At 43.4% G+C, this 25,834-nt stretch overlaps 1 protein-coding gene across 13 annotated transcripts in view; it reads left to right on the plus strand.

Moving 5' to 3' along the window:
* RARB (retinoic acid receptor beta) overlaps nt 1-25,834 on the plus strand; it is an 876,710-nt gene that overhangs the window by 754,193 nt on the left and 96,683 nt on the right. For all 13 annotated transcript variants that reach the window (XR_006700944.1, XM_045436330.1, XM_045436327.1 and 10 more), the window contains one exon: nt 18,926-19,067. Coding sequence is in view for 12 of the 13 variants with exons in the window: in XM_045436330.1 (XP_045292286.1) it covers nt 18,926-19,067 (142 nt within the window). In the remaining variant the exon portion in view is untranslated. The remainder of the gene's footprint in view (nt 1-18,925; nt 19,068-25,834) is intronic.

Below are 25,834 nucleotides of genomic sequence, written 5' to 3' on the forward strand. Positions count from 1 at the left end.
ATGGCTCAGAGCCTGGAGCCTGTTTCCGATTCTGTGTCTCCCTCTCTCTCTGCCCCTCCCCCGTTCATGCTCTGTCTCTCTCTGTCCCAAAAATAAATAAACGTTGAAAAAAAAAATAAAAATAAAATAAAAATAAACAAACAAATAAATAGATAGATATTTTCTAGTAGCCACATTTTTAAAAAAGTGAAAAGAAATGGGATTCGTTTCAATATATTGTTTATATTATCAGTATATTATCTAACAGTCCCAAACCATCAATTTCAGCAATTAATGTAAAACTACTAGGAGATTTTACATTATTTTTCATACTTAGTCTTCAAGATTTGAGGTTACTTTTACCTTTACAGCATCTCCCAGTTTGGATCAGCCACTTTCTGTCCTCACTAGCCATATGTGGCTAGTGGCTATCTTATTAGCCAGAACAGCACCGTCCCAAAGAGATGTGGGAGTTACACACAGTGAGAAAGCCCTGAAATGTCAAGTTCAAATGGGAGAGGAGCCACAAAGGAGAGAAGAGGCAAGAAAGCATCTGGATATACTTATCATAAAGGAGTGATTTTAGAGAAAGATAATGAGAAACTTTGGGGAAATGTTGCTAATTGGTGGAAAATCTAGTTGGAAAAAAATATATATATATATATATATTTGCTCTTTGCCGATTTATTTGGTCAAGTTGATTTTTATTTGAAGCTAGGGGAAAAAATTGCACATACCATAATTGAGGATGTCGGATCCTAATGAGAGAGAACTTCAGAAAGAATTATTTGAGGACCAGAGTTATTCCGTTTGAGTGACTTAAGCTTCTTGACCTCTAGACAGACCCTTTCAGTTTTCTGGCTCAGATGCACATAATAAGTGTTTAAATCATAGTTCTTTTTTTTTTTTTTTTCTGCTGGCAAGAGCCTGCACCTTCCACTCTCATGGCACTTCGGGTTCGGACGGGACAAATAAAGCATTGGCTTTCTAGGCCTTGTTTTGGTAGCATGGAAAAAAAATAATGGAGATAAGAACCAGGGAGACTGGAGGACGTGATTATGAGTAAAACTTCTTTGGATACGTAATGTCAGCAGCACAAACTGTTTTCATTCTCCACGTTAGTTAATGGCTAATCTAGAGATTGTACTGCCGTTTGCTGATAGAGCACAGTTTAAAATATTTTATCATTAATGTGACAGGGAGTTGGATAAAGAAAATGAAGCGTGATTATAAAATGCTAATTATCGTTCTCAAGTGCATATTGGGCACTCTCGAATATTTGCAGCGTAATTTGCTTTATTTATTATTTCAGTTTGGTTATAAATGTTAATTCAATTGCAGATGGTATGTTGGCAATTTACAGAGCTATAAAGTTATTTGGAAATCCTAATATTTTCTACCAAAATGTTCTGTTGGTGATGGATGAGCTAAATTAAAAAGCCCCTGCTCTTTAGAGTTAAATACATTAATTGGCAAGTAGGCTGCAGGGATTTCCAGATCCGTGCTGGCTATGTTAACTCCTTAAAGGAGTAGAGGACATGATTTGTATTTTAGAGTGGGAATTTTCTTCATGAGAGAGGTCTCTTTTTGCCTACCACCCTGGTAATGTTTCTTCAAGGCTAAGATTTTCTTCATGTTCTGGTCCACAGATCCAGATACATGCTTGAAGTACCATTTTTGCTATACTACATCAGTGGTTTCGGAGACCATGATGTTGATAACAAAACTGTATTTGTGTGTGACTGTGTGTGTGTGAGAGAGAGAGAGAGAAAGAGAGAGAAACAGATTGTGTTTTCTGAAACCTTACTGATTACTTTAAAAATGTACACATGTGTTAGATCACTGGTTGCCAAACTACTGCCCACAGGCTAAATCTGGTTTGCCACCTGTTTTTGTATGGCCAGAAGCTAAGAATAATTTTTACATTTTAAAACTTGAAAAAAATTTAAAAAGTAGACTGTTTTATGACTCATGAAAATTATGTAAAATTCAAATTCAGTGTCTATGAATATAGTTTTCTCAAAACACAGCCAGGCCCATTCATTTATGTATGGTCTCTGGCTTCTTTCATTCGCCTCCCCTCCCCCCCCCCCGCCTCCCCCTGCCCCATGGTGGAGTTGAATACGTGTGGCAGAAACCATATGGCCCACAGCCTAAAAAGTTTACATCTGGCCCCTCACAGAAGGAGTCTTCCAGCCTCTGGGTCAGACTACTAGAGGTACAGTTTATAAAATGAATCCTAGGGGCGCCTGGGTGGCTCAGTCGGTTGAGCATCCAACTTCGGCTCAGGTCATGATCTCACGGTCCGTAAGTTCGAGCCCCGCGTCGGGCTCTGTGCTGACAGCTCAAAGCCTGGAGCCTGTTTCACATTCTGTGTACTCCCTGTCTCTCTCTGATCCTCCCCTGTTCATGCTCTGTCTCTGTCTCAAAAATAAATAAATGTTAAGAAAAAAAAAATGAATCCTAAACCTCTGTGTGTGTGTGTGTGTGTGTGAACTCACTACCAAATTTATGGGAACATAAGTAATTTAGGGAGCAAACAGCTTCAAAACACAACCCTTCATTTCTGAAAGGTGAGCAGGAAATTATAAATAGGAGTGCTGGTTTCCTTCTTTGGTGGTGATGTTGACAATTCAAAGAAGTCATACCATATTACTAATGTAAATAATTTTGTGCTTCGCATACACGCGGTATGCTCAGAACATTCTCTTTGCCCCCAAAATAAGGATAAAAGTAAAGATTGTTTTCTTTTACTGTCAAATTAAAAACATAAACCAAGCCGTGTTCCCGGATCATTCTGTTTGTATTAACAATTAAGGATCGTACACGGAAGCACAGTAATACCAGAAAATACGGCCACCTTATAGAACTCGTTTGGAAAAATGTCATTCTTTCCTAAGAAATACTGTGCTTAATTAATTCTTGCTCCTAGGAAGTCAACTTGGGGCACTCATTATGGCCTTAATTGGTGGTATAAATTCTGAGACCCCGGAGGGAAACACATTGCATGGTTACTGGTCTCTGGCCCTTTGGGTGAGCACGCGCTGTGTCCAGACCCGTCTCGGAGAGTGACAGCTTCTGGTTTTGATGGCTTCGGGTCTGGCCACACTGATAATAGGTTGAAAGGCCAATGTGCAATAAGAAAAGAAATGCAATGACTTGTCCCGGTGTTTTGCATTAAACAGTGTGAGACAACCTTCTGACTTGGAAAAATGTGTTTCTTTGAACTCCGGTCTTTCGTATTAAATTATATTCATTATACGGCCCATCTGGAATCTCCTGCCAGGCCAGAAATCATCTTACAGACATTAGCAAAAGGAAGTTAAATGTAATTTTTTTTAATTGTATACTTTTCATTTCCATTTATTTTTTTCCCTTTTATTGGAGAAACCAGATGGAAAGGAAGGCAGGAACCTCTCCCTCGCTCCGTTTCCCTTCGGGAACAGAGACAGAACATTCCTGGCCGTGCTCCTCTCACACAGTGACTTGAGGTGACGACGGGGCTGTCTAGATTCCGGGGATAATTGCTGGAAAGGTCAGGAGTTCAAGTCGAAGCACACAGCCGATCGGGGTGGTGGGGTTTGGAGAGTAAGCACGGTGTGGTGTGGTGGCTAACTTTGGGCTTTCCCCGACGTGGGTTGTCACCGATTATATTTGACAGTGAGGAAGCGAAACTCACAAACATCACGTGTGATGCCGTCCATTTTTGTGGACTGGTATTGACTTGGTTGTTTTGCTCGGAGGTGTTTGCTGGATTTTGACTCCGTGTGAAAAGGACCCATATTTGGGAGTCTTCTGGCTCTCGCAAGCTCTTTGCTTCTTACCGAACCAGACACGTCCCACAAAACGGACAGACCCGAGGCTCATACTGGGGGCGTAGGAATGTGTGTTTCCTTGTTCAGATAGGTGGAAATCTCAAGTGTCAGCGCTAGAAGGTAGAGAGATAATTTCAAACATGTGAAATGGAGCCACAGGGATGGGTCAGTAGTTTGCCCCCAACATCCCAGAGCCAGATAAAGGCAGAGCATAAACTGGCCCACAACTCTTTGGACTTGCACTTCTGGCTTTTCTCTTTGGCCGTCCCCCGTGCTGGCAGAGGATCTTTGGCAAATGGAGTCATTTCCCCCATGCAACCCTCCACCCATCTATAGGAGCGAATATTTATGGAAAGCTGGGTTAAGTACCGGATTTGGTGCTGAGGAGACACAAGCTTAAGAGTTAGGACACGCCTCCAGCTTAATAAGCTACATCAGAACAATTCTAGTCTTTATCTGTGTATTCCCGACCACTCATCTGGAGATTCACCCAAATGAATTCTGAGTTGCCATCTTTTTTTTTTTTTTTTTTAATTTTTTTTTTTTTCAACGTTTATTTTATTTTTGGGACAGAGAGAGACAGAGCATGAACGGGGGAGGGGCAGAGAGAGAGGGAGACACAGAATGGGAAACAGGCTCCAGGCTCTGAGCCATCAGCCCAGAGCCCGACGCGGGGCTCGAACTCACGGACCGCGAGATCGTGACCTGGCTGAAGTCGGACGCTTAACCGACTGCGCCACCCAGGCGCCCCACCGAGTTGCCATCTTTTGAAGGAATATTTTATTTTATTTTATTTTATTTTTTTAATGTCCATTTATTTGGGGGGGGGGGGCACACGAGCAGGGGAGGGGCAGAGAGACAGGGAAACACAGAATCTGAAGCAGACTCCAGGCTCTGAGCTGTCAGCACAGAGCCAGACATGGGGCTCAAACTCACAAACCACGAGATCATGACCTGAGCCGAAGTCAGATGCTTCACTGACTGAGCCACCCAGGCGCCCCTTGGAGGAATATTTTAAATTCAGATAAGGGTGAGGTATTTTTTGGCAACATGCTGACATATCTATAGAACCTGTGGTCATTTCTTGATGATGGTCTTTGGAGGTCCAAAGGGAGGAGAAGGACTCGGGCTCACTTTGAGTTTCTAGTATTGAATCCCTTGTATCCCGTGTATGATTTCATTGTAGTCAGGCTCCCATCACAGATTAGCAATTTTGTTATGTAAATATATTTTCATCGCTCTGAATATTTTGTGTAGGACGACATCCTCAAGCCTACATAGAGATGACCTCATCTAATTGATGTTGCTTTTTACCACACACTTGAGATGTGGAGGGCAGAGGGGGGGAGGAATGCTGGGTGACCCCCCTTGTCACTCACACACAATGGGTGTCTTTGTGCCTGGATGCTGGTGTGAAGTCTGCTGTCACTGATTGTCTCATGTAAGAGCTCCTTTAAGGAAGCTGGCTCTGTCCTACCCTCGTTCACGTTTGACACGGTAACAGACACACGTTACAAACCTGGAGTTTGTAGGTTTTCTCTTCCTTAGCAGTGTGTTAAAAGGTACTTCCACTAAATGGGTTACTTTGGCCTTAAATAATAGACCCCATCGCTTCTCTGTTCCTCAGCGTGTGAGGCGGTCTCACATACCACTCTCCACTTTCAACAAAGCAGATAAGGTATCAACACAATTAAAAGTGAAAAATAATCTGTCTGCTTTGCCGGTAGTGAATGCTTACAGAACACACACTGATACAATAGATTTTAAATAATTTATGTCCGGCACTTTTTTTTTTTTTTTTCTCTTCAATCTGTAAATGAGGACACCTAATGCGGAATGGCCGGCATGATACTCTATCCTTCCCCCATTAAGATAACAAGATGAGGGGGCAATGATTCAGATCGGCGTATTTGGGGAGCACAGCGCAGATAAAAATTAAAAATTCAAAGAGATGATGCTCTGAAATGCTTTGGGTGAGCAAGCTCATAAAAGCCATTAGGAAACCCAAAATTATAAATTAATCCAGACTCTCCTTCTGAGGGGCTCCTGAAAGCACTTTCCGTTTTCTTGGCAGGATCAAAACATTACTTTTGTGTCGCTGCCTGGTGTTTTTACAAGGTCTGTTCTAATGCCCGCTAAGGTGTAGTGTTCAGTCCTAATATGTCTCTTGCAGCTGTCGTTGGTCTGAACCAAGCAAACGTCGGGTGATGTTAAAAACCAATAGGAATTAATATATGATACATTAGGTCCCCCTCCCCCATAGATACATGAACTCTCAAATTACCAGGATCATGCGATTCAGGACTGCTTTTCCATCCCCGAAGGGGTGTTTCGTCCAATTCTGAGGGATTTATCCAGCTGCTATCACTCCCGTTGGCAGTAAAGGGAATTGCCCCCACAAATCCCCGAAGTCTAGGGACAGTGCTGTCCCACAGAAACAAAATCGCTAAACTGTTTACAAAAAGTCATTCAGTCCTTTGGTGGTTAAATATAGCTTGATCATGATTTATGGGGGCCCAGCTCTTTTTCCTACACCTGCCTGTGGACATCTCCTAATTACTCATTTGAGAAAACTCTGGATAAAAATATCAATCTTGAAAACACGTGTGTTCCAAGGAAGAAGGCCAACCATGTCCAAGGAAATTCTTAGTCCTGTTTGATCTAAGGAAAACCATTCCCAAATTCCACAGACAGGCCGATGCTTAAGAGAGGCAAGTTCTTTTAGATGGGTTTAGAATAAGCACACCCTCCCAAGGTATCTTTCACATCCTTTTGAAGAAAATGAGGAGGGTAAATGAAAGTCCAGGGAATGATCATCTGAAGAGAAGAGAAATAGGGTGAGGCGCCCCCAAAACCCCCCCATGAGCCTTCCAGGCCTGGGGGGAGCAGATCTGATGGCCCATCTTCTAGAGTAGGGTGTAGTGTAATGTCAGGGACTCCTGTCCGTTAGCAAACCCATCCTGAAGACAAATGGGAAGTAGACCCTGAGGAGAGAAATACAATTTTGATACAGGAAATGGAAGAAGAACATAGAGCTTTTTGTTCAAGATGTATGTTTCCTCTGTCTAAAGCCAGCAATTTTGGAAAATGAAGCTAAGAGTTTAAAAATAAGGGCTCTGTTAGGGAAAATAAAACCGGTCCCCCTACATCCATTAGGCTGCCTTTAATTGAAAACTGGAGAACAATCTGACTAATTGGCAGGTACCTCTTTTATTACTGGGCCTATTTTCCCCCTTCTCTCCAGTGTAATCAAAAGACTGCTCCTCTCTTTATCAACCAAAGTCAGGTGTGAAAGGGAAAAGCAGACAAGTAACACTTAAAAATTGATTGTGTGTGTTCTTCCAAATTTTCTCGTATAAAATAGGTACAGAAGTTAAGGTCCTCAAAACAGCAGAAGCTCCAGGAGTGTATTTTTATATAGCAGAATGCTGAGGTAGAAGCTGTAATGTGCTTAATTGCAGGCAAGTTCATGTTGTTTAAAAGAACTTTACCTTTGACATTGGGGACCTATTTCATTTCAAATCCGGGCACTGTGCTGACATTATATAGCAACTTTAATTTTAAAGATCAAGAAAGAGGAGCTGTGGGTGAAATTTGAGCCTATTTCTTGCTAATTTGGCGTAAGAAAGAAAGGAGGTTGGCATCAATCATGAAGTTAGTATTGCTGTCTGAATTATGATGTTGGAGTTTCAGTATTGTAAGTACAGCTTCCTTTTGCCTTTTCCTTGAATCTGTTTTGGTGGTGGTTGTATTTACTGAAGGTAGCTTTCTCCACTGATCTTTTTTGTCCCCTTCTGCATGGAACTGAACTGCCGTGTGATATCTAAAAAGCAAAATAACTTGCAACATGTTACTTTTCAAGTATCAAAGTCAGACATGCTCCCTCACAAAGGTGATTAAGATGCTACCCTTACGGTTCTCCTGCTTTGAGGGAAGAAAGAGACACAAAGATGGATGGTTACAGTGGTTTTTTTTTTTTTTTTTAATTTTTTTTTTTTAATGTTTATTTTTGAGACAGAGAGAGACAGAGCATGAATGGGGGGGAGGGGCAGAGAGAGAGGGAGACACAGAATCGGAAGCAGGCTCCAGGCTCTGAGCCATCAGCCCAGAGCCTGACGCGGGGCTCAAACTCACGAACCGTGAGACCGTGACCTGAGCTGAAGTCGGACGCTCAACCGACTGAGCCACCCAGGCGCCCCGGTTACAGTGTTTTAACAGTGAACGTTACAACAGAGCCTACTGATGTGGTGGTATGGGATTCACAGGTACCTGGCCCTGTCTTGGAGCAGGAGCAGGCCTAAACTCAAGGACAAGGCAGGGAAAGGACTTTTCAGGCATAAGGAACAGCATGTGTAAAGGCCTGGAGGCAAAGGAGAACACTGTAGTCTAGAGAGCCTGGCTAAGTACGAAGGCACAACGGACCCATGGGACTTTGAGGGACCAGCAGGCTCTAAACCATTTCGCTGATGATCTAAACCATTGTTTAGACACGGCAGGTTTGGGACGATACGCCATATGAGGTCTTATCCTCGAGTCGCCATGACTTTTCCATACAAGGACAGAATCCGTTTTGAGAGCTGGAACTTAAGCAGTATTTTCTCAATAAACTGTTAGTAAGCTCTTTGCACTGTCTGAGCAGGGTCTGTGGTGAGGAGAAGCAGAAGGGTTACATCCGATAAATGCCCACTATTTTACAGTTGTCAGGCTCTTGAAGACTTCAGTGTAAATGCCTGACCGGCTTCCCTCTGCTCCCACATCCTCTGCGATTCCGTCCTTTTCACTTTGGATTCGGGACGTAACCACCTATAAAATAAGCAAGAAAGATTCCAGTGAGAAGATCCCAGAATGACCCTGGAAATTAAATTTACTTGGCAGAAGTGCCAACAAATTGTGGACAAGTATTTTTTTCTTTTCTATTTTAGGTCCCCCTTAGCATCATGAAATAATATAAGTGGTCCATGATTATTGGTTTCTGTGAAAGGCTTTTGAATTATGTGATAGAGTTGCCATGGTGATATCCGGTGTCGTCAACCCACGTGTTAGGACAGAGCTAAGACCCGGCTTTGTTGATGATAAAATGTTGCATGCCAAACTTTTAAAAGACGTTTAAAAATTTATGCTCCTCTACAAAGAGTTTAAGCGTATTTGAGCATGCTTTGGCTCTGTCTCCTTCTGCTTGCTTCCCCCCACCCTCACCCCTGCCTTTCAGTACAGATGAGGATCTTGAATTTGGGTCCAGATAAGATTTAGTAATTAATGTGCAAAGCACCTGGGGTCTGCTAACTCCTGGGCTGTAGCTGAGGAGCTATTTTGGGGCATTTTCTCAGTTAAATATTTGAGAATTAGAAAACTTAAAATGTGTTGGCTTCTTGCCCAGTTATATTTAGAGTAATCCTGATAATAAATCGGTAACTATGGGTTTCACCATGGAAGGGCACAAAATAACTGACCCGAGTAATCTAGAAAACAGATGTCTTTAGTTGGTTTAAAGTGAATTCTCAGGACCAGATTTAAAGAAAGCTATGTGGAGCTCGGTGAAATCATCCATTGCAGACATTTTTTTTCCTGTCTGAGGGTTTTTCTCCCTACCGTATCTCAACTCAAATTCTTGAGAAGAGCGGAAGTGGTCCCCAGGATACAGTCTTGATAAAAGTACCCAAGGAGATCCTGGGATAAGCGTGACTGTGGTAGACTTGTAGAATGCGGTCTCATCCACAGTCTTGAAACCAGCCTTAAGGTCAGCCGCAGGAGAAGAGAGATTACCCAAGGCTTCCACGTCCTCATGAAGGAAAAACACGGGGAGCCTTTGCTACAGAGGGGATTCAAGAGCCAGGACCGGCTACGTAATTTGCAGGACCCAACACAAAATGAACATGCTGGCCTCTCGTTCAAAAGTTATTGAGAATTTCAAGACCGTGACAGCAGAGCAGCAAACGGAGTGCGAGGCCCTTCCAAGTACCAGGCTCTGTGTGCGCCCAGGTCACGTGCCTGCGAAGCTGGCCCTGCCCAGATCAGATCCCTCCACTTTTTGAAAACGGCCGGTTTAACTAGTAGTGCGTACCTGCCTTATGAAGTTCTCTCCCCCCAAATTTTGTTTTGAGATCATTGGTGCCAAAACCTGGTGGATTAGAATGGCATTAGAATGATCAGACCCGTGGGATAGCTGGTCACTTAAAAAAGTTATTTTATCCAAGGTCATGTTTTAGAGATCTAAAAACACACGTTTTCACCTAAATTAAAAGACGTTTTATCCATCTGATTAATCTCTCCTTACTGTTGGTTTCCAGTTTATATTACCTGGTGGCGTTTCTTCCCCGGATCATGTTCCTCTAAAATAAAGGACACTGTGAACTGAATGCATTGGCTCGGTGCCCTTCCTGGGACATTGAAAACTTGGGAAATTTAGACCTTGATTGCGATGTCGTGAGTTCAGGTTCTTAGTTAAGAACACGGGCTGCCTATTCATGGGTATTCCTTCCCAGGGAGTTTTAATTAATTGGGGATTAAAAGGATTGAGAGCATTGGCCTGTGGGTCTCACAGGGGTTGAGCCCTCAGGGGCACACCTGACAGTCCAGGAAAATGCCATCATCACACTCTTCCGGGATGACTGGTTCCCACAGAGATGTTGTTTTTGCTAAATCTGTAGTCCTTGCCTCTTTAGTACCATCTTTCTAGACCTGTCCCAAAATAAAGGCTTGCCTTGCTAACCCAGGGAAGAGTAAATGTGCCAAGGAAGCTTCTGGTCCAAGGGACTTGAAAGGAGACAGGCCTAAGCTATATGGTCACATTCTGAGCACAAGGACAGGAGACACTGTGCCAGTGAGCTGGCACGAGGCACTCGAATGATGGGCCTTCTAGAAGCCATGGCTGTTAAACATCAGAGCACTCAGGCTTCACTATTGTCATTCATTCATCTTTACTGAATTCCCAACAGTAGAACCTTATCCTGTTGGAATTTTTTTTTTTTTTTAAACAAACAAACAAAAAATAACTCTAAGCCTCTACCCCTTGGGACAACTCAGCTTTCTTGTTTGGAGTCTGAATCTTAACGTTGTTTTCCTCTTTGCGGTGCCGAGTGCGGCCCCCTCCCTAACTCACTGTGTTCTCTGAGTTACATTCATGCCCACCCTTCCCTGCTCAGGAGGAAACTCTGTTTGTCATCAAAATAGTAGGCTGTTTTTCTACTTTCTCCCTCCCTCTCACCCATTGTCTTTCAGTGGGGTGAAAAGGTCTTCACTTTTCTCTTTCTCCCCCACAAATCTTGCTATTAATAACTTTTCAGACGTTGTCACGCATGGACTTCCACTCGCTCCGGAGGGTGTTTTTTGTTTGTTTAAGGCAACGTGTTTCCTGGTCTGAAAACCGTGTTTCCCAAAGTAGCTGTGATGGGATTATTCCATACTCACCTCCCACTGGCAGAATCTCTGCTTCTGGCTGGAAATGGGAATCTCAGCTCTGTCCTGGCCCCAGGCTACACCTCCTCGGGTCGCTGCCTTGCTGGCCGGGGAGGATGACAGCCTGGGGCAGCCACCTGGTTGCTTTTTGATTGAAATGGGGTTGAAATATTTTCCCTTTAGTGACCAACCGGAGAGGACTAAGTAACACTCCTCACGGTCTCTCTCTTCTTTCTCTCTGGAAGGAGAAATTACCCTGTTGAACTTTGCATGGGATAGAAATGAACTCTGCGAAAGCCCAGTGCGAACAGATGTGCTTCCCATATTACTTTTGGGGTGGATTTCTCCTGATCCACTGCTTCTTAGGACTAATGTAGTGCCAAGTTGCCCAGTTTCTTTAAATAAACAAGTTTTTACTCTGCACCTTGCTTCAATCACGACGCGTTCCGCGCACGTTAAACCTGATGTAAATGGCTCTGAGGCTAAAAAGCTACTTCCCTTCACAACACCGCGGTATGAATTCTCACAAGTAGCTTTATGTTAAATGTGGGCCAGATTGCCCTGTTGTTCAGAAGTCAAGGATTCTTTGGGCTACATCCTTGACCGGACCTGAGGGCAGGTTTAGGGTTTTACGTATTTGTATTCATGCCCAGAACTCACTATCTACTTTAGTATGGTTAAATTAATAGTATGGTTAGATTAGTATGGTTAAAATAGCATGGTTAAATTAAATTAATTCATTGAGTCGCAGCTTCCTGAACAATCTTGGCAGAATAGGGTTCTGACCCTAGCCTCCTCTTGCACAGAAGAATGAGTGCCTCCTAGGTAAATACCTGGCATGGCTGTCAAGATCCTGCCCAGTCCAAACCAACCTCTTTCAACTGTGCCTTATACACACACACACACACACCCATCATTTACGTCTCTGCCAGCCTGGCCCACTGGCCCTTCCCTGTATTTCCTCACCTGTGATCGCTCTAGCTGACCCAGAATGTTCCTTGGGGGAAAGCTCACCGTTTGAATCCTACCCCTCCATTAGAGCGAGAATCAAGGGCTGACTCCCTTCTAACTCCTTTGTATTCCTATGGCTTCACCTCAGTAAATATTTTAAGTGTGCCTGCTATCTGCCAGGCACTGTCCCGGGTACTTTTTCACTTTCTGCTTCTGTTAGACGTTCTTATCACGCTGTGTGGTGGCGTGTGCCTTGGAGTGTTCACTTGATTTCATGTTCTTGATAAGTCGAGAAAGGGCAACAGCCCTGCCTTCCATATCCTTGTATGCCCCAGGAGAGCCTACCACATCCACTCCAGTTAACTGGCATTGGATGAATGAATCCGCAGAGGAATGAGTATATATAGAGGTGGCCTTTGGAATCATGAGGATATCCACCCACAATAGCCTGTGTTGTTCAGAGGTTCAGAACCGTGTTCTGTCCTATTTGGGAATCTTTATTTTCAATACCAAATGTATATTGGAAACTGTCCAGAAGAGAGCTTTGGAAAGAAGAGGTCTCATCACTAACAAAAGCTACCATTCACTGGGCACTTGCTATGTGCTGGGCATTGGGTTAACACTTTGTATGTGTTCCCTAATTGGGTATACTCCGTAATGCCATGAAGCATAGGTGTTTTCATTATCCCCACCTTACAAATGAGGAAACAGACCTTAGCACAACTCACTTAATGTCACAAGGATGGTAAGCAGCAGAGTCAGAGTTAAAATCCACAGGTACTCAAGCTAAAGCCCAATTAATTTTTTTTAATTTAAAGCAAATTTTTTTTTTTAAATTTTAGAATGTGTGTGCGAGCAGGAGAAAGGGCAGAGGAAGTAAGAGAATCTCAAGTGGACTCCAAGCTCAGCATGGAGTCTGACATGGGACTCAATCCCATAAACATGGGATCATGACTGGAGCCAAACTCAAGAGTCAGGTGCTCAACCAGCTGAGCCACCCAAACGTCCCTGGAGCCCAATTCGTAATCACTAGGCTAGCATCTAAACCAACAAAAATCACTCTTTCTGGGAGATGGTTGAGAGATCTCACGATTTGTGGGTTCGAGCCCCACGTCGGGATCTGTGCGGACAGCTCAGAGCCTGGAGCCTACTTTGGATTCTGTGTCTCCCTCTCCCTGCCCCTCCCCCTCTTGTGCTCTGTCTCTCTCTCAAAAATAAATGTTAAAAAAAAAAAAAAAAAAAAAAAAAGGTTTTGAAAGCCAGAAGTTGAAACATGGTCCACAAAAGGAAAAAAAGAAAAATCACAAGAATTAGAGCAATGATTTGAGAGTATTAGAGGAGGGAAGATGGTCCAACTTAATCTCCTATCAAAACATGAAGAAGGGAGTAAAATGAGCCACTTTTATCCATGTCCTTTATAGATTTGGGACCTACGACCAGTTTATCGAGGTAATTAGGAATTTTAGTATTTGGGTGTGGGAGAATGTTCAGGCTTAAAAGAGATGGTTTCCCTTTTGATTTAGGACTGTGTCTGTGCTGTAGGTAACAGAGGATTAGGTAGAACACTGGTGCCTCATATCCCCAAGGGGAGACAGAAGTAATCTGAGTGGGCATTCTGTGATTATTCCTAAGACACTCTAATGCAACTGTAGCCTTCTCTACCATAGGAGTGTTTTTTTTTTTTTCTTTTCTTTTGGTTGGGTCCCAGTTCCTTGAGAGCAAGAAAAGATGAGCGTGAGATAAGAAAGGTTGAAAACACTATGGTTAGAAAACACTTGACTCAGTTCGTGAGGCAGATCTGTCTTCTTGACTGAAGTAGCTAGAGTGTTAGGGGTGCGTGGGTGGCTCAGTCACGTGGGCATTGGACTCTTGATTTCTGCTCAGGCCATGATCCACGGTTATGAGATGGAGCCCTGCATCGGGCTCTGTGCTGAGCGTGCAGCCTGCTTAAGATTCTCTCTCCCCCTGCCCGTTTGCCACTCGTGTGTGTGCACGCACACTCTCTGTCTCAAAAAAAAAAAAAATAGCTGTAGTGTTGTGTTACAAACAGTAGAAGTCATGATTAACCAACAGAAGTCATAAATAGGAGAGATCGAGGTTAACCAGCAGAAGTTAGGATTAACAACAGAAATCATAACTAACCAACACGAATCATGGTTAACCAAGGGAAGCCTTGATGGCCTCACCTGATTACATCTCCAATTGGCGGATCTTCCGCTAACTTCTGAGCGATCTGGCTGTTCAGCTACAGACAATATCATCCTCAAGGAATATACTAATATTGAAGAATATTTTATGGAAGTAAGGTATAATACATCCACGACTCTCACTCTATTTTTGCTTATAGCTGAGGACATCGTCATTCATTCGTTCGTTCATTTAACAGCCATTTATTAAGCTATCAATCATGTGCCAGGTCCTGTCCTAGTCCTGGGGACATTTGGCTAATAAGGCACCGATACGGTTTTATTTGGTATCGAAATACTGAAATACTTTTCTACCATTTGTAGAATAGCCATTGCCTTGAGTCTTTCCCTCACCCCACCCAAGTCCCCTGTCTTAGTTCTGGGGAAGAGACATTAAGTACTGACTTGAGGCCACGTTGAGGCCTACCAACTTGCCCACTCTAGTTCCAGGAAGCTGGCCCCCATGTTCCTGCCCTTCCTCTGTCAGGACATCCTAGATCTCAGCAAGGAAGATGTCACACTTGCTGGTGGTACTGGGACACCCAGTTGTAGAAATCTAGTATGCCCATTGGCTCCCTGAGGCTGTGACTACTGGCCGTAGGCTGGCATTCCCCCGTGGCACCCATGTATCCTCTGAAGTCAACTGTACTATTGTCTGTTATTTTAAATACTATAATTGAACAGGAATAACATAGAAGGGTAAGCAAGATACCAAGGTTACCTGGAAGAGGAAGCATTCCTGTGTGCTTGGATCACTCAGGGAAGGCTTCCTGGATGAGGTGACCTAGCTCTTGAAGACTTGACAGCGTTTTTGGGGTTTACTGGGAAAAGGATGTTTCGGGAAAGTGAGAAAATTGTGATGCCAGTAACTCTAGACTAGTCCCCGCTAGATTACGGTTTTTGCCCACGCAGGTGGACGGCCTCTTCTTCCTTAGTCTTCCTTTTCCTTGGCCATTTTCTTTGCTCGCAGAAATTCCTTCATCTTCTCTTTCGAGGCATCCCAATTTGTCACTCTCTGGTGCGATGGCACACTTGGGATCCCAGAAATGTACACCCTGAAAGGATCTGGGAAATAAGCCGCCCAGCCCCTCACTTAGAAGATGAGAGAGCTTCGCCTCCTAGGGCTGTGACTGGGTCAAGGCCACACAGTGATAATGAGGAGGCTGCAGTCCAGCACCTAGACCTCCTCTCCCGTGCCCTTCCTCTACTGCCTCCTACCCGCCCCAACCCTGGGCTGCTCCTCCAAATGGAACCAAATCCTTCCTTCCTTTCCTTTTTTTTTTTTTTTTTTTCTCTTCTAAGTTTATTTATTTTGAGAGAGAGCTTGCACGCAGGGTGGGTAGGGGTGGGAGGGGCAGAGAGAGAGGGAAAGCGAGAGAATCCCAAGCAGTCTCCACGCTGGCAGCCCAGAGCCTGACGTGGAGCTCTGGGGCTTGATCCCCAGAAACCAGGAAATCATGAGCTGAACTGAAAACAGGCATGGGACGCTTAACTGACTGAACCACCCAGGTGCCCCTGAAATCCTTCCTTTTATATGCTCAACTTTTCAGTGTTTTCTCCTCTAGGTATGTTTCTGCCCATCTACTGGCTTCAAGGACTATCACACTTTGAATTCAGTACTTCTAAACCCATTTTTACATGTGACAAGATTTGGGTTGCAGTTTTGTTTCTCCAAGTATGAGGCTTCCGATTTTAGGTTGGCACAAATTTGTGGCTTTAACTCTCGCTGAATCACCGAATGAGAAACATTTTCTCTGAATTCCTCAGTGATAGTCTCAAGTCAGTGCTGATCTGTCTCAGGAAGTGATAAGGCCTGGAGCTTTAAGCCCCTAGCAGATCTCGTATCCAGGGAGAGCGAAATAACATCTGATTATTGTTTTGTTTGACTTTTGTGTTTTATTTGCCTTTTAATATTGACAAGCCAGTGCTGGCTTTCAAAGGAAGCCAGAGATTAAAGGTCTCCGTTTTAAGTAATGTTAGAGTTTAGAGTCAGCCTAAGAAAAAACATTAAGCAGCTAAAATTTAGGTGGCACGGGGCACAGTGTCACACACACGCACACGCTAGGTCCTCAAAGCAGTCAAGGAAACGAGGTTTAAATAATAATTCCCCACAACTACTGGGAGGAGAATTTGTAGAATGCAGATATCACTCCGGCCTCAGAGGGGTTTTCTGTTTACCCAGTCCATGTATCAAAATACCTCCCAGCATCTATTTTAGTCAGCAAGTATTCCACCGTGGTGGAAATGATTTACTGAAAACTTAGACGTCCTCCTGATATCTAGCCAAAAATCTGATTTGGAAAACCGAGTCCTGTTTAGTTTCTGCCATCACTGTTACTGAACCACAATGGCTGGGCAAGTAGCGACAACATAAAGTTCTTCAGTTCTCTCTTCTTCTTTCATTTGAGCATCACGAGATTGTTTTGGTCCCCCTCTTGGTCGCTCACTAAGCATCTGCTGAACTAAATACTTAGTTTTTAGTAAATGGAGGAGGTCACCTTTGGCCACTTGCTTCACACGTGCAGGAAAGACCAGCGCTTCCATCGGGTCAGTGTTTCTTGGCAGGAGAGCAAGGAAGTTTCTGTAAATTGAGTTTGTACATCCGGCAGCCAAAAGTGTCCTGTAGGTATATTTTTTGCATAAAAAGATATGTTTGAGGTGACCGCTCTGCACAGATGCTATTAAAGGTTCAGAGTATTTGTAACCTGTTATTTTAGATTTGGGGCATATTTGTAGCTCCAGAGGTACAAAAATAAACTGCGTTTTCTTGGAAGATGTGTGTGTCTGGGATGTGACTGGAGTTGCAACCTTAAGCAAGATTTCCAGGCGTTTACAGTTGAACCATGCCAGTAAAAATATGTTTATTTAGACATTAAAATCCTAGGGTACCCACGTAAATATCCTAAACAACGTGTGTTACACGAGCTTTCGTTGTTAATGTGCTTCAGCTTTAAATGTTTTTAGTTCTGGTTCCTGGAGTGTGAATGTATTACAGGGAAGGTTGAACTCAGTGAGTCTTCTGTGCCATTCAGCACATTTGGTGACGTGTCTCTTAGATCCGAGAGAATTGTTTCTGATGTGGGTAAAAGTCACATCACAGTTGTGAAGGCAAACCTCCCTGCTCTCAATATTCTTAGCAACATAGAGGTTTTTGTTGGGCGATCAGGAGAGAGAAAAGACAGCAGGTATGTGCCCTTCACTCACCGTTCATTCGTCTGCGTAACAAGCATCCCTCGACTATCCATCGTCTACAAAACTGTGCAGTAAAAATGGTGAGGACAAAGAGGAAAAGGCAGTCACCATGGGCTCATGAGCCTACCGTCTGCTTTATTTCATCAGTATTTCACAGAAATCAGGATAAATTGCTTCTTTTGCCAAAATATAATTTTCAGAAAGTTGAAAAGTAGTAACTCTGTCAAATATTCAGTAAGCACGTATTTGAAGATTTATCGAACCCAGTCATGAGAGAAATGGTAGGGTAACAAAACTGGTTCAAAGGGGCATTTGAGCAAAATGTCTAGGTAGGCAGGTTGATTGATAGATAGAGTGAAAAGAAAAGAGAATGCTGGAGTAAGACTTCAAAGTTAGGTACAATACTAGTTAATGTCCTCCAAGGCGATAAAACAGTACTCTTTGGTTCTATTTCAGCCAGACAGAAATCTTTACACCTATCCTTAACAAATATATTTGTAATTTATCTGTCTTCTACAGTCGTTGCAGAGTCTGTGACCAATCGATAGTAAATAGTAAGTCAAACAAAGTTACATTTCCCAAGAGCGTTAGATGACTCTTAGGTAAGTTTGTCAAAAAGTCCATGTTGCAGGACAGTGCTGCCCGAGAGAACTTTCTGCCAGGATGAAAATCTTCCATATAAGTGCTGTCCACTAGCTGTATGTAGCTATTGAGCGTTTGAAATGTGGCTCCTGCAACTGAGGAATCGAATTTTAAATTTTATTTCATTTTTATTAGTTTTGATTTAAATAGCTACCTGTGATTAGTGGCTACCATGTTGGACAGCACAGCTCTCCTGTGCCATTAAATGGGTGGTCATTTTTACGCCTTGTTTCCAGTCTTGGATCATATTTGTCTAAACACTGTGTAAATTACATCATATTTGAAATATTGTAATGAGCTAAATATGTGGGGAAAAAATTGGAAGAGACTTTTTTTTGGAAAGACCAAATTCTTCCATGAATCTTATTTCTTTTGCAAATGTGATGCCTCGTATATTGTGTTTCTTGATGGTAGGCTCGCCTGAAATCATTCTGGCCAGCAAGGGGGCCGCTTATGAATTAAGCCTGTCTGGAGGGAACCCAGGTCGTGCGTTTTGTTTTTCAAGTGACTCAAGTTGGTACTAATTTCCCTTTAGCAAGACACTAACCGTCATGTCTAGTTTTGATTAAAAAGGGGCTTTCTGATTTGAAACAAAGGGGGAGCTATTAATATGTCACAGGGATTTGAAGGCTTAAATAAGTTAACTTTTCTGCTGCCCTCCCTTCGTTACTCAGACCAAGCAATCAATGCATTGATAAGGCTGGCTTTGATCTCTCACGAAACTTACCAGTTCTTTTTCTTACTCATCTTCTCCCTCGCTTGCAGGGGTTTTTCCGCAGAAGTATTCAGAAGAACATGATTTACACTTGTCACCGAGATAAGAACTGTGTTATTAATAAAGTCACCAGGAATCGATGCCAGTACTGCCGACTCCAGAAGTGCTTTGAAGTGGGAATGTCCAAAGAATGTAAGTGGAGTCTCAAAAACTTTTCTTTTTCCTTCTTTGGCTTACCTATATAGAGGACTTGCTCAGCTTCCAGAATCAAGTTGTGGAGGGCATAGCATGCGGCATTCCCATATGACACCAAGGATAGATTGCCAAGGCTAGGTGTAAACAGAGGTGAGCTGAAAACAGAATAACCGTGGGGATTTTCAGATCAAGCCTGAGTGGCAGCTGGGGACAAGGCTGGAGCTGTGTGCTGCGGATGGCAGATGTGTGTTTCAGAGCGGTCCCAACTCACTGTGTGTTGTAGAGCCACCAATAGCTAGCACATCGCATCGCCACTTAGAGACGCCATTTCCCCGTCCTGACCGTGGGAACAGAGTTGTGCCCATGTCCCTGAGAACAAAAGGAGACAAGAGGCATGAATATTAACAGTAGTAATAATTAACCCTTTCTCAGAGGGAAGGGAGTGTAAACCTTTTGTTGTGGAAGAAATATTTAGAAACTTGGTGCGTTGGCATGTTTCCAAATTCGATTTAGCTTTTTTTTTTTGTCCCAGCCACCCCCCTCCGCCAAAGAATTCTGCGGGTTTTTTTTTTTTTTTTTTTTAACGCGAAAGAGAACATTTTAATGAATTAAAAACGAGTGGTCCAAAAACATCTGATAATGGAGACTTGAAATGTACGTCACTTAATACAGACAGCGTATATATACATTGCCAACATTTTCATCCTTACGTTTCTCTCTTTGGTGCTTTCACGTGAAGGGAACAAGGAAGCAACAACAGGCAAATGGCTTGGCTCCGGCAGGCCTAAGGACGGCGCAGGGTTGTGTAGAAGGTGAAGCACTGAATGTGATGGCTGTTACTTTATTCATCTTGTTCCTCGGGGATTTGGTGAAGGCGAAGTGTGAGTGAAGCACTGGGACAAAAAGCCAGGAACCTCAGCCATGATCTTGCAGCCTGGTTCGAAGGCTTATGTTATAGGTCCAGGGCTCTCGGACTTTGGAACTGGGAAATGTGGCCATTGGGTGGTGGGGAGACTGAGGACGGAAAGCCCCCAGGGCCAAGCAGCGCTGCTCAGCTGGCCGACTGGCTTTTTGCCTGGAACTGCTTCTAGGGAATGTTGCTTGGCTGCCCAGTAGCCATTCTGTCCCTTCACCTCTCCTAAATGTGCCTAGGGTTTAGCATGCTTTTCCGTTTCTTGGGTTTCCGTACTTGAGGAAAAACAGCAGGACGGGGAACAATTCCGTTGACTCAAGCCAAGCATCCTATTCTGTGTCCCAGCCACCCATCATATTCCATGTCACTGGTTCATGGTGGGAAGCTGTGATGTAGGCCAGTCCAACGAGAATGAATTCAAAACTCATGCTCAGCCTCCACAAGAAATAAAAAGATAAATTAGACTTTATCAAAATAAAAAAGATGTCAGCTCTCCAACAGATACTATGGAATTAATGGAAAGACAAGTCACGTACCAGAAGAAATTACTTACAAATTGCACATCTGATTGAGGACTTGTATCTAAAATATACAGACCTCTTGGGGTGTCTGGGTGGCTCAGTCAGTTAAGCGGCTGACTTCAGCTCGGGTCATGATCTCGAGGTTCGCATGTTCGAGCCCCACGTCGGGCTCTGTGCTGACAGCTCGGAGCCTGGAGCCTGCTTCGGATTCTGTGTCTCCCTCTCTCTGACCCTCCCCCGCTCACGCTCTTGTCTCTGTCTCAAAAATAAGTATTTTTTAAAATATTAAAAAAATAAAACAAAATATACAAACCTCTGAAAACTCAGTAATAAGAAAGCAACACAATTAAAAAAAAACAAACTAGTGCCTTCAAAAATGCCAACATTATATTATGAAAGGCAAAGACAGACTGAAAAACTGCTCCAGATTAAAAGAGACATGCCAGCTACATGCAATGCATAATCCAGATCGGATTCTTGGTCAGAGGGAAATAGTTCTAAAGGACATTATTGGGACAGTGAGTGAAATTTGAATACGGATTATAGATTATAGCACTGTAATATACTGTTCTATATTATCACTTATGAAGAATTGTGAATCTAGATGAAGGGCATACAGGAGGTCTTTGTACTGTTCTTGCAACTTTGGAGCAAACTTGAAATGTTACCAAAATAAAATTACCCAAACAGGACAAAAGACTCAAGCTTAAAATATTAGGACAGAAGTGCCCTCCTTTCCGACGTATGTGGACAAGGAAGCAGGTGGCCGCAAGTGCCCCTCGTAGCTATCCTCCAACTCGAGGACAAAGAAGGCACTGTAGATAGAAGAGTGGAAAGACAGACAGAAACTGGGCCCTGAAGAGCTGGACTGAATCGCTAAACCAACTGCCTCCAGCAAGTTTTGTTATATTTGCCAAGAGGTGCCGTTAAGGCAGTTGAGGTTGGTGTCTTAGTCATAGTTTAGGGTCCTGATGAGCACGAATGGACTGGGTCATCAGATAGGGTAGCGTCCTCCCATATCTCCTGGGAAGGTCTTTTTCCCCTGGAAACTTCTGTCTGTGGATGATGGGTCAGTTGACCACATTTCAGCCAGTTCTCTTTGCTCCCTCCACACTTTAGAGCTATCGAATTACTCAAAATCAATGAATATGGAGATAATGGAGCTAATACTAACTGAGCTCGGGCCCCAGACCCCACCACTGAAGGGCACAACGTTGCCCTGAAATAGCCAGATTTTTTTATATGTGTAAGTGAGACTCACAGAATGATCCCCTGACACTCCGTTTTTGGTCTCACATTCTGTAGACATGGATGTCAGTCACGCTGCAGTTCTGTGGGAGAATTTTAGTCTAGGCTGAAATTATAAATGAGTAAGCCAGATGTGGACTCAGGGTAAATCAGTACTTTTGCATTTATTTTGTGTGGGCTGGAGACCCATTTCCTGCTTACATTACTTAAAACCCATATCCTGCTGCTCTGTAAAAACTGGCAGCTTGGTTGCCAATTAAAAAAAAAATAATGTTTACACCCACAGGAAAACTCTAGTTTCAACCCTCAAGGAACTTATCACCTTAATTAGATTTAAAAATATATAAATGAGAAGAAAATGGGATCATTATGCCCAAGTATACAAAAATAAATATATTTTCCTTCGAAGGAAATTGAAGGGGAAGGAATAAACGCTTGGAATAGAGAGACTTAGGGTCTAATAGAATATTTTTTAAGCTGAAACAGAAAGAAGCAAGAAAATATGAGAATCGGTAACTGGTTATACCAAGATATTCGCAACTGAAATGAACCCAAGAATAATAGAGACTCCTAGAATGTTAGAACTGAAAAGGGATCTTAGAGATTGATTTTCACTCACCTCTCTCATTTGACATACAAGCACACTGGGACCCAGAAAGGTGAAACGGTTTTCCCAGCAATCCCCAACTGGCTCAAGACAGAACCAAGGCTACAGTTCAAGCCTTTCCTCTTCTGGCCGTGCTTTGTGGTACCAAGATGCATAAGATTTGCATTCAATTCTTGCCATAGGTCATGACGATTCATTAGTATGTGTCAGAACTCTTCGGGTGCAAGCGACAGAAAACTCAGCTCAAACTTGGCATAAGCTTAAAAAATCGGCACATGTAATTGGACAGTCCGGAGTAACATGACTGCATGCAAGGGCTCGAGGTCGTTTTGGGGGCGTGGCTCCTCGTTGTCTCCCATAGATGGTTTTTGTTTTTTTTTGTTTTTTTTGTTTTTTTTTTACCATGTTGGTTTGGTTTTCTGGAAGATTTTACATATGGCTACTCAAGATGGCCACCAACCTGACAGAGAGGTGCGGGTCCCCATCATTTCATGAGTGCCCAGGAACTGGTTCTCATTGGCCTAACTCGGATCACGTGCCCTTGTATAACTGTCTCACCTTGGGGGTGATGGAGGGGTAGACCGCTGTAATTGGCTAGGTCTCTGTCATGTGCCAATCTCAGGAGCCGGGCCTCGAGGTCTACCCCACCCAAACCACATGGGGCAGGAGTGTGGGAGGAAAGAATCCCTATGTAGCTAATCAGAAAGACCTGAGGCAAAAATTTACAATGTCCCCACCAAGGCCTATCCCGTCCCACGGTGCTGTTCCCGGTATGTTCTTATTCTTTGTGCTGTTGAAGGAAAGAAAGAAACCTGAAAATCCTATTATAGTAATAGCTAACATAGGCAAGGTGTTTTCTGTTCGCCGGGGACTTCTTAACCATTTTTAATACTTTGTCCCATTCAAGCCTAACAATAGCCGTATGAGAAAGATGAGTTACAATCCCATTCTTCCCCTTTTTTTTAGGCAGATGTAGAAACTTAGGTGCAGAGAGGTTAATTAATTTAGAGTAACGCATTTAGTAAGGGCCAGTGCTGGGATTTGGATCCCAATAGTAATATATACTACATGCCATAAAAAGCAGCTTTTAAACCTCTGACTTCTCTTTTTGACTCGACTCTATTCCAAGTGGTTAATTAAACAATAATCACACTCCTTGTTGTATATTAGAGATGTACCCCCTAGAAAGTCGTGTGCAGATTTAATTTTTATAGCCCAAATTTGGTTTTAAATGTATAAGGGGATTTACTAGTAAAAGAAATCCTTGGGTGTGGGGGATCAGGAAAGCAGGATTATTTCTTCGCTCTTCTGTTCTGTAAGTGCTGGTGGGTATACCTTATATTTGCCAAGGGCTTTGTAAAGCTAAGGGAGCCTTTCTGCAGAGAAATAGCTATTTGTCAAAGCATGAGATTCGAAAGCGGTAGCAGCAAGTGAAAAAAATCGATTTTCAGCAGCATTCTGGAAGTGGTACAAAAATTTATGAAGAACTTGGGGAGGAGGCAAAGGAAGCAAAATGTCTCGAAGTTGAGTGATGAGCTTCTGCTGGTGGGGTGGGAGGCTTGAAATGATGTCCACAAAGGAAAGTATGTGGCCCTAAAATAAGAAATAAAAAAGAATGAATGAAGACATAAAATGTGGGATCGTGAAAGAGATGTCCCGACAAGCTTATGATACAGATAAACCACTAATTGTCCATGATGGGGAAGGGGAAGATTTAAGACGATGCCACTGAGAGACTGTAGGAGTAGAGAAAGCCTGGCCATATGCATTTGGCCAGCTACAGGCATCCAAATGCATAGCTGAAATCCTTAAGCCAGGGGTCAGCAAACTCTCTGGCAAGGGTCAAATAGAAAATATTTTTGGCTTTGTGGGCCATGTGATCTCTGTAGGAGCCCCAGAAAGTACATAAACAAAGATTGGTTGTGTTCCAATAAAACTTTATTTATAGGAACAGTAGAGAACTGGGTTTGGCCCAAAGGCCATACTTTGCCTACTTCTGCTTTAGGTGGCTCACCCGGTGGTCCCATATGCCACTCTGGCTGCTCCATGAGCTCCATGCTCAGCTCATCTCCCAGGGACAGTTGTTCCTCTCCTACCAATAGACACCCTAGCCGCCAGCCACCCTGGGCCACGCGGACCCGCGAGCCTCACGGCTCCATGTTTCTGTAGAGGCTGTGCCCTGGACTGGAGTTTTAGGAGCCAGCAGAAATGTCTTTTCTTCTGAGAAGACTCCCTGAGCCCTACCCCACATTCTACACAATTCGTTTTGCCCCATATTTCTATAGAGCTTTGAACATGCCTCTGTGAACTGCCAACCTATTATAGTGTGATTCTTCGCACAGCATGGGCTCCCTAGCTTGATTATAACCTCCTAAAAGGCAAGGCAAGCATCCTGTCTTCCTCACTTAGTAGCCCTGGAAGTTAGCATGATCGTTTGGTCAATGAAGTTAGATTAATGAAGTGATTAAATGTGGTTTGCTTGTCTATCTATCTATTTATTTATTTATTTATTTAGATTGTAAGTAAGCTCTATGCCAAATGTGGGGCTTGAACTCATGACTCTGAGATCATGAGTCACATGCTCCACCAACTGAGCCATCCACGTGTCCCGAAACGTGGCTATTTTAATTTTTTTTTATTTTTTTAAGTTTATTTATTTATTTTTGAGAGAGCACAAGCAGGGAAGGGACAAAAAGAGAGTGGAGACACAGAATCCAAAGCAGGCCCCATTCTCTGAGCTGTCAGCACAGAGCCCGACTCAGGGCCAGAACCCATGAACCGTGAGATCATGACCTGAGCTGAAATCAGACGTTCGACTGACTGAGCCACCCAGGTGTCCCCTAAATGTGGCTCTTTTAAAAGACAACCAAATCTGACATCTCCCTAGCTTCACTTCCTGAAAAGTTGCCAGGCACAAAACAGTTCTGGGCATGCCTCTATTGAACTCTAAGGCACTCATTTCTCTGCTGCGGGCCCAGAACAAGTTATTCAGCTTCTTTTGGCTTGTGTTTTCTACCTGAGTAAGAGAGCCTTTAGTGTTGACTGACAGCCTGGGCATGATGTGAGAACCGATGCTTTTAATCCTGTTTAGACAACAGTGTTTCTACAATGAGCTTCCTCTTGTCAGTTCTCTCCCTGGAGGACATTAGATCTTCTCGTGGATTTGCTATGGCAAATGGTGGGCATCTTGTGTAACTGTGCATGGCAAAAGTCCAAAAGGGTGCAGAGGCTAACATGGGTAAGTGGTGGGATTTGGGGCTCACCTGGCCAGTCCTTGGCTGTCAGGTTGCTCACTGACAAAAAGGGGGATCCAAGGATTAGCTAGACATTGGGGTCAGGAGGCCAATAGGAAAATGAAAGATAAAAAGCAGATCAGAAGCAAGACTCATGTGCCATGGTAAAGGGGAAGTTGTGGGCTTTGGATGCCGCTGACGTTTGCCCAGGTTTCCCTGGGTCTCTGGCCTTAGAGATGGGA

The sequence above is a fragment of the Leopardus geoffroyi genome, chromosome C2 (assembly GCF_018350155.1).
Source record: "Leopardus geoffroyi isolate Oge1 chromosome C2, O.geoffroyi_Oge1_pat1.0, whole genome shotgun sequence".
Taxonomy (NCBI): Eukaryota; Metazoa; Chordata; class Mammalia; order Carnivora; family Felidae; genus Leopardus; species Leopardus geoffroyi.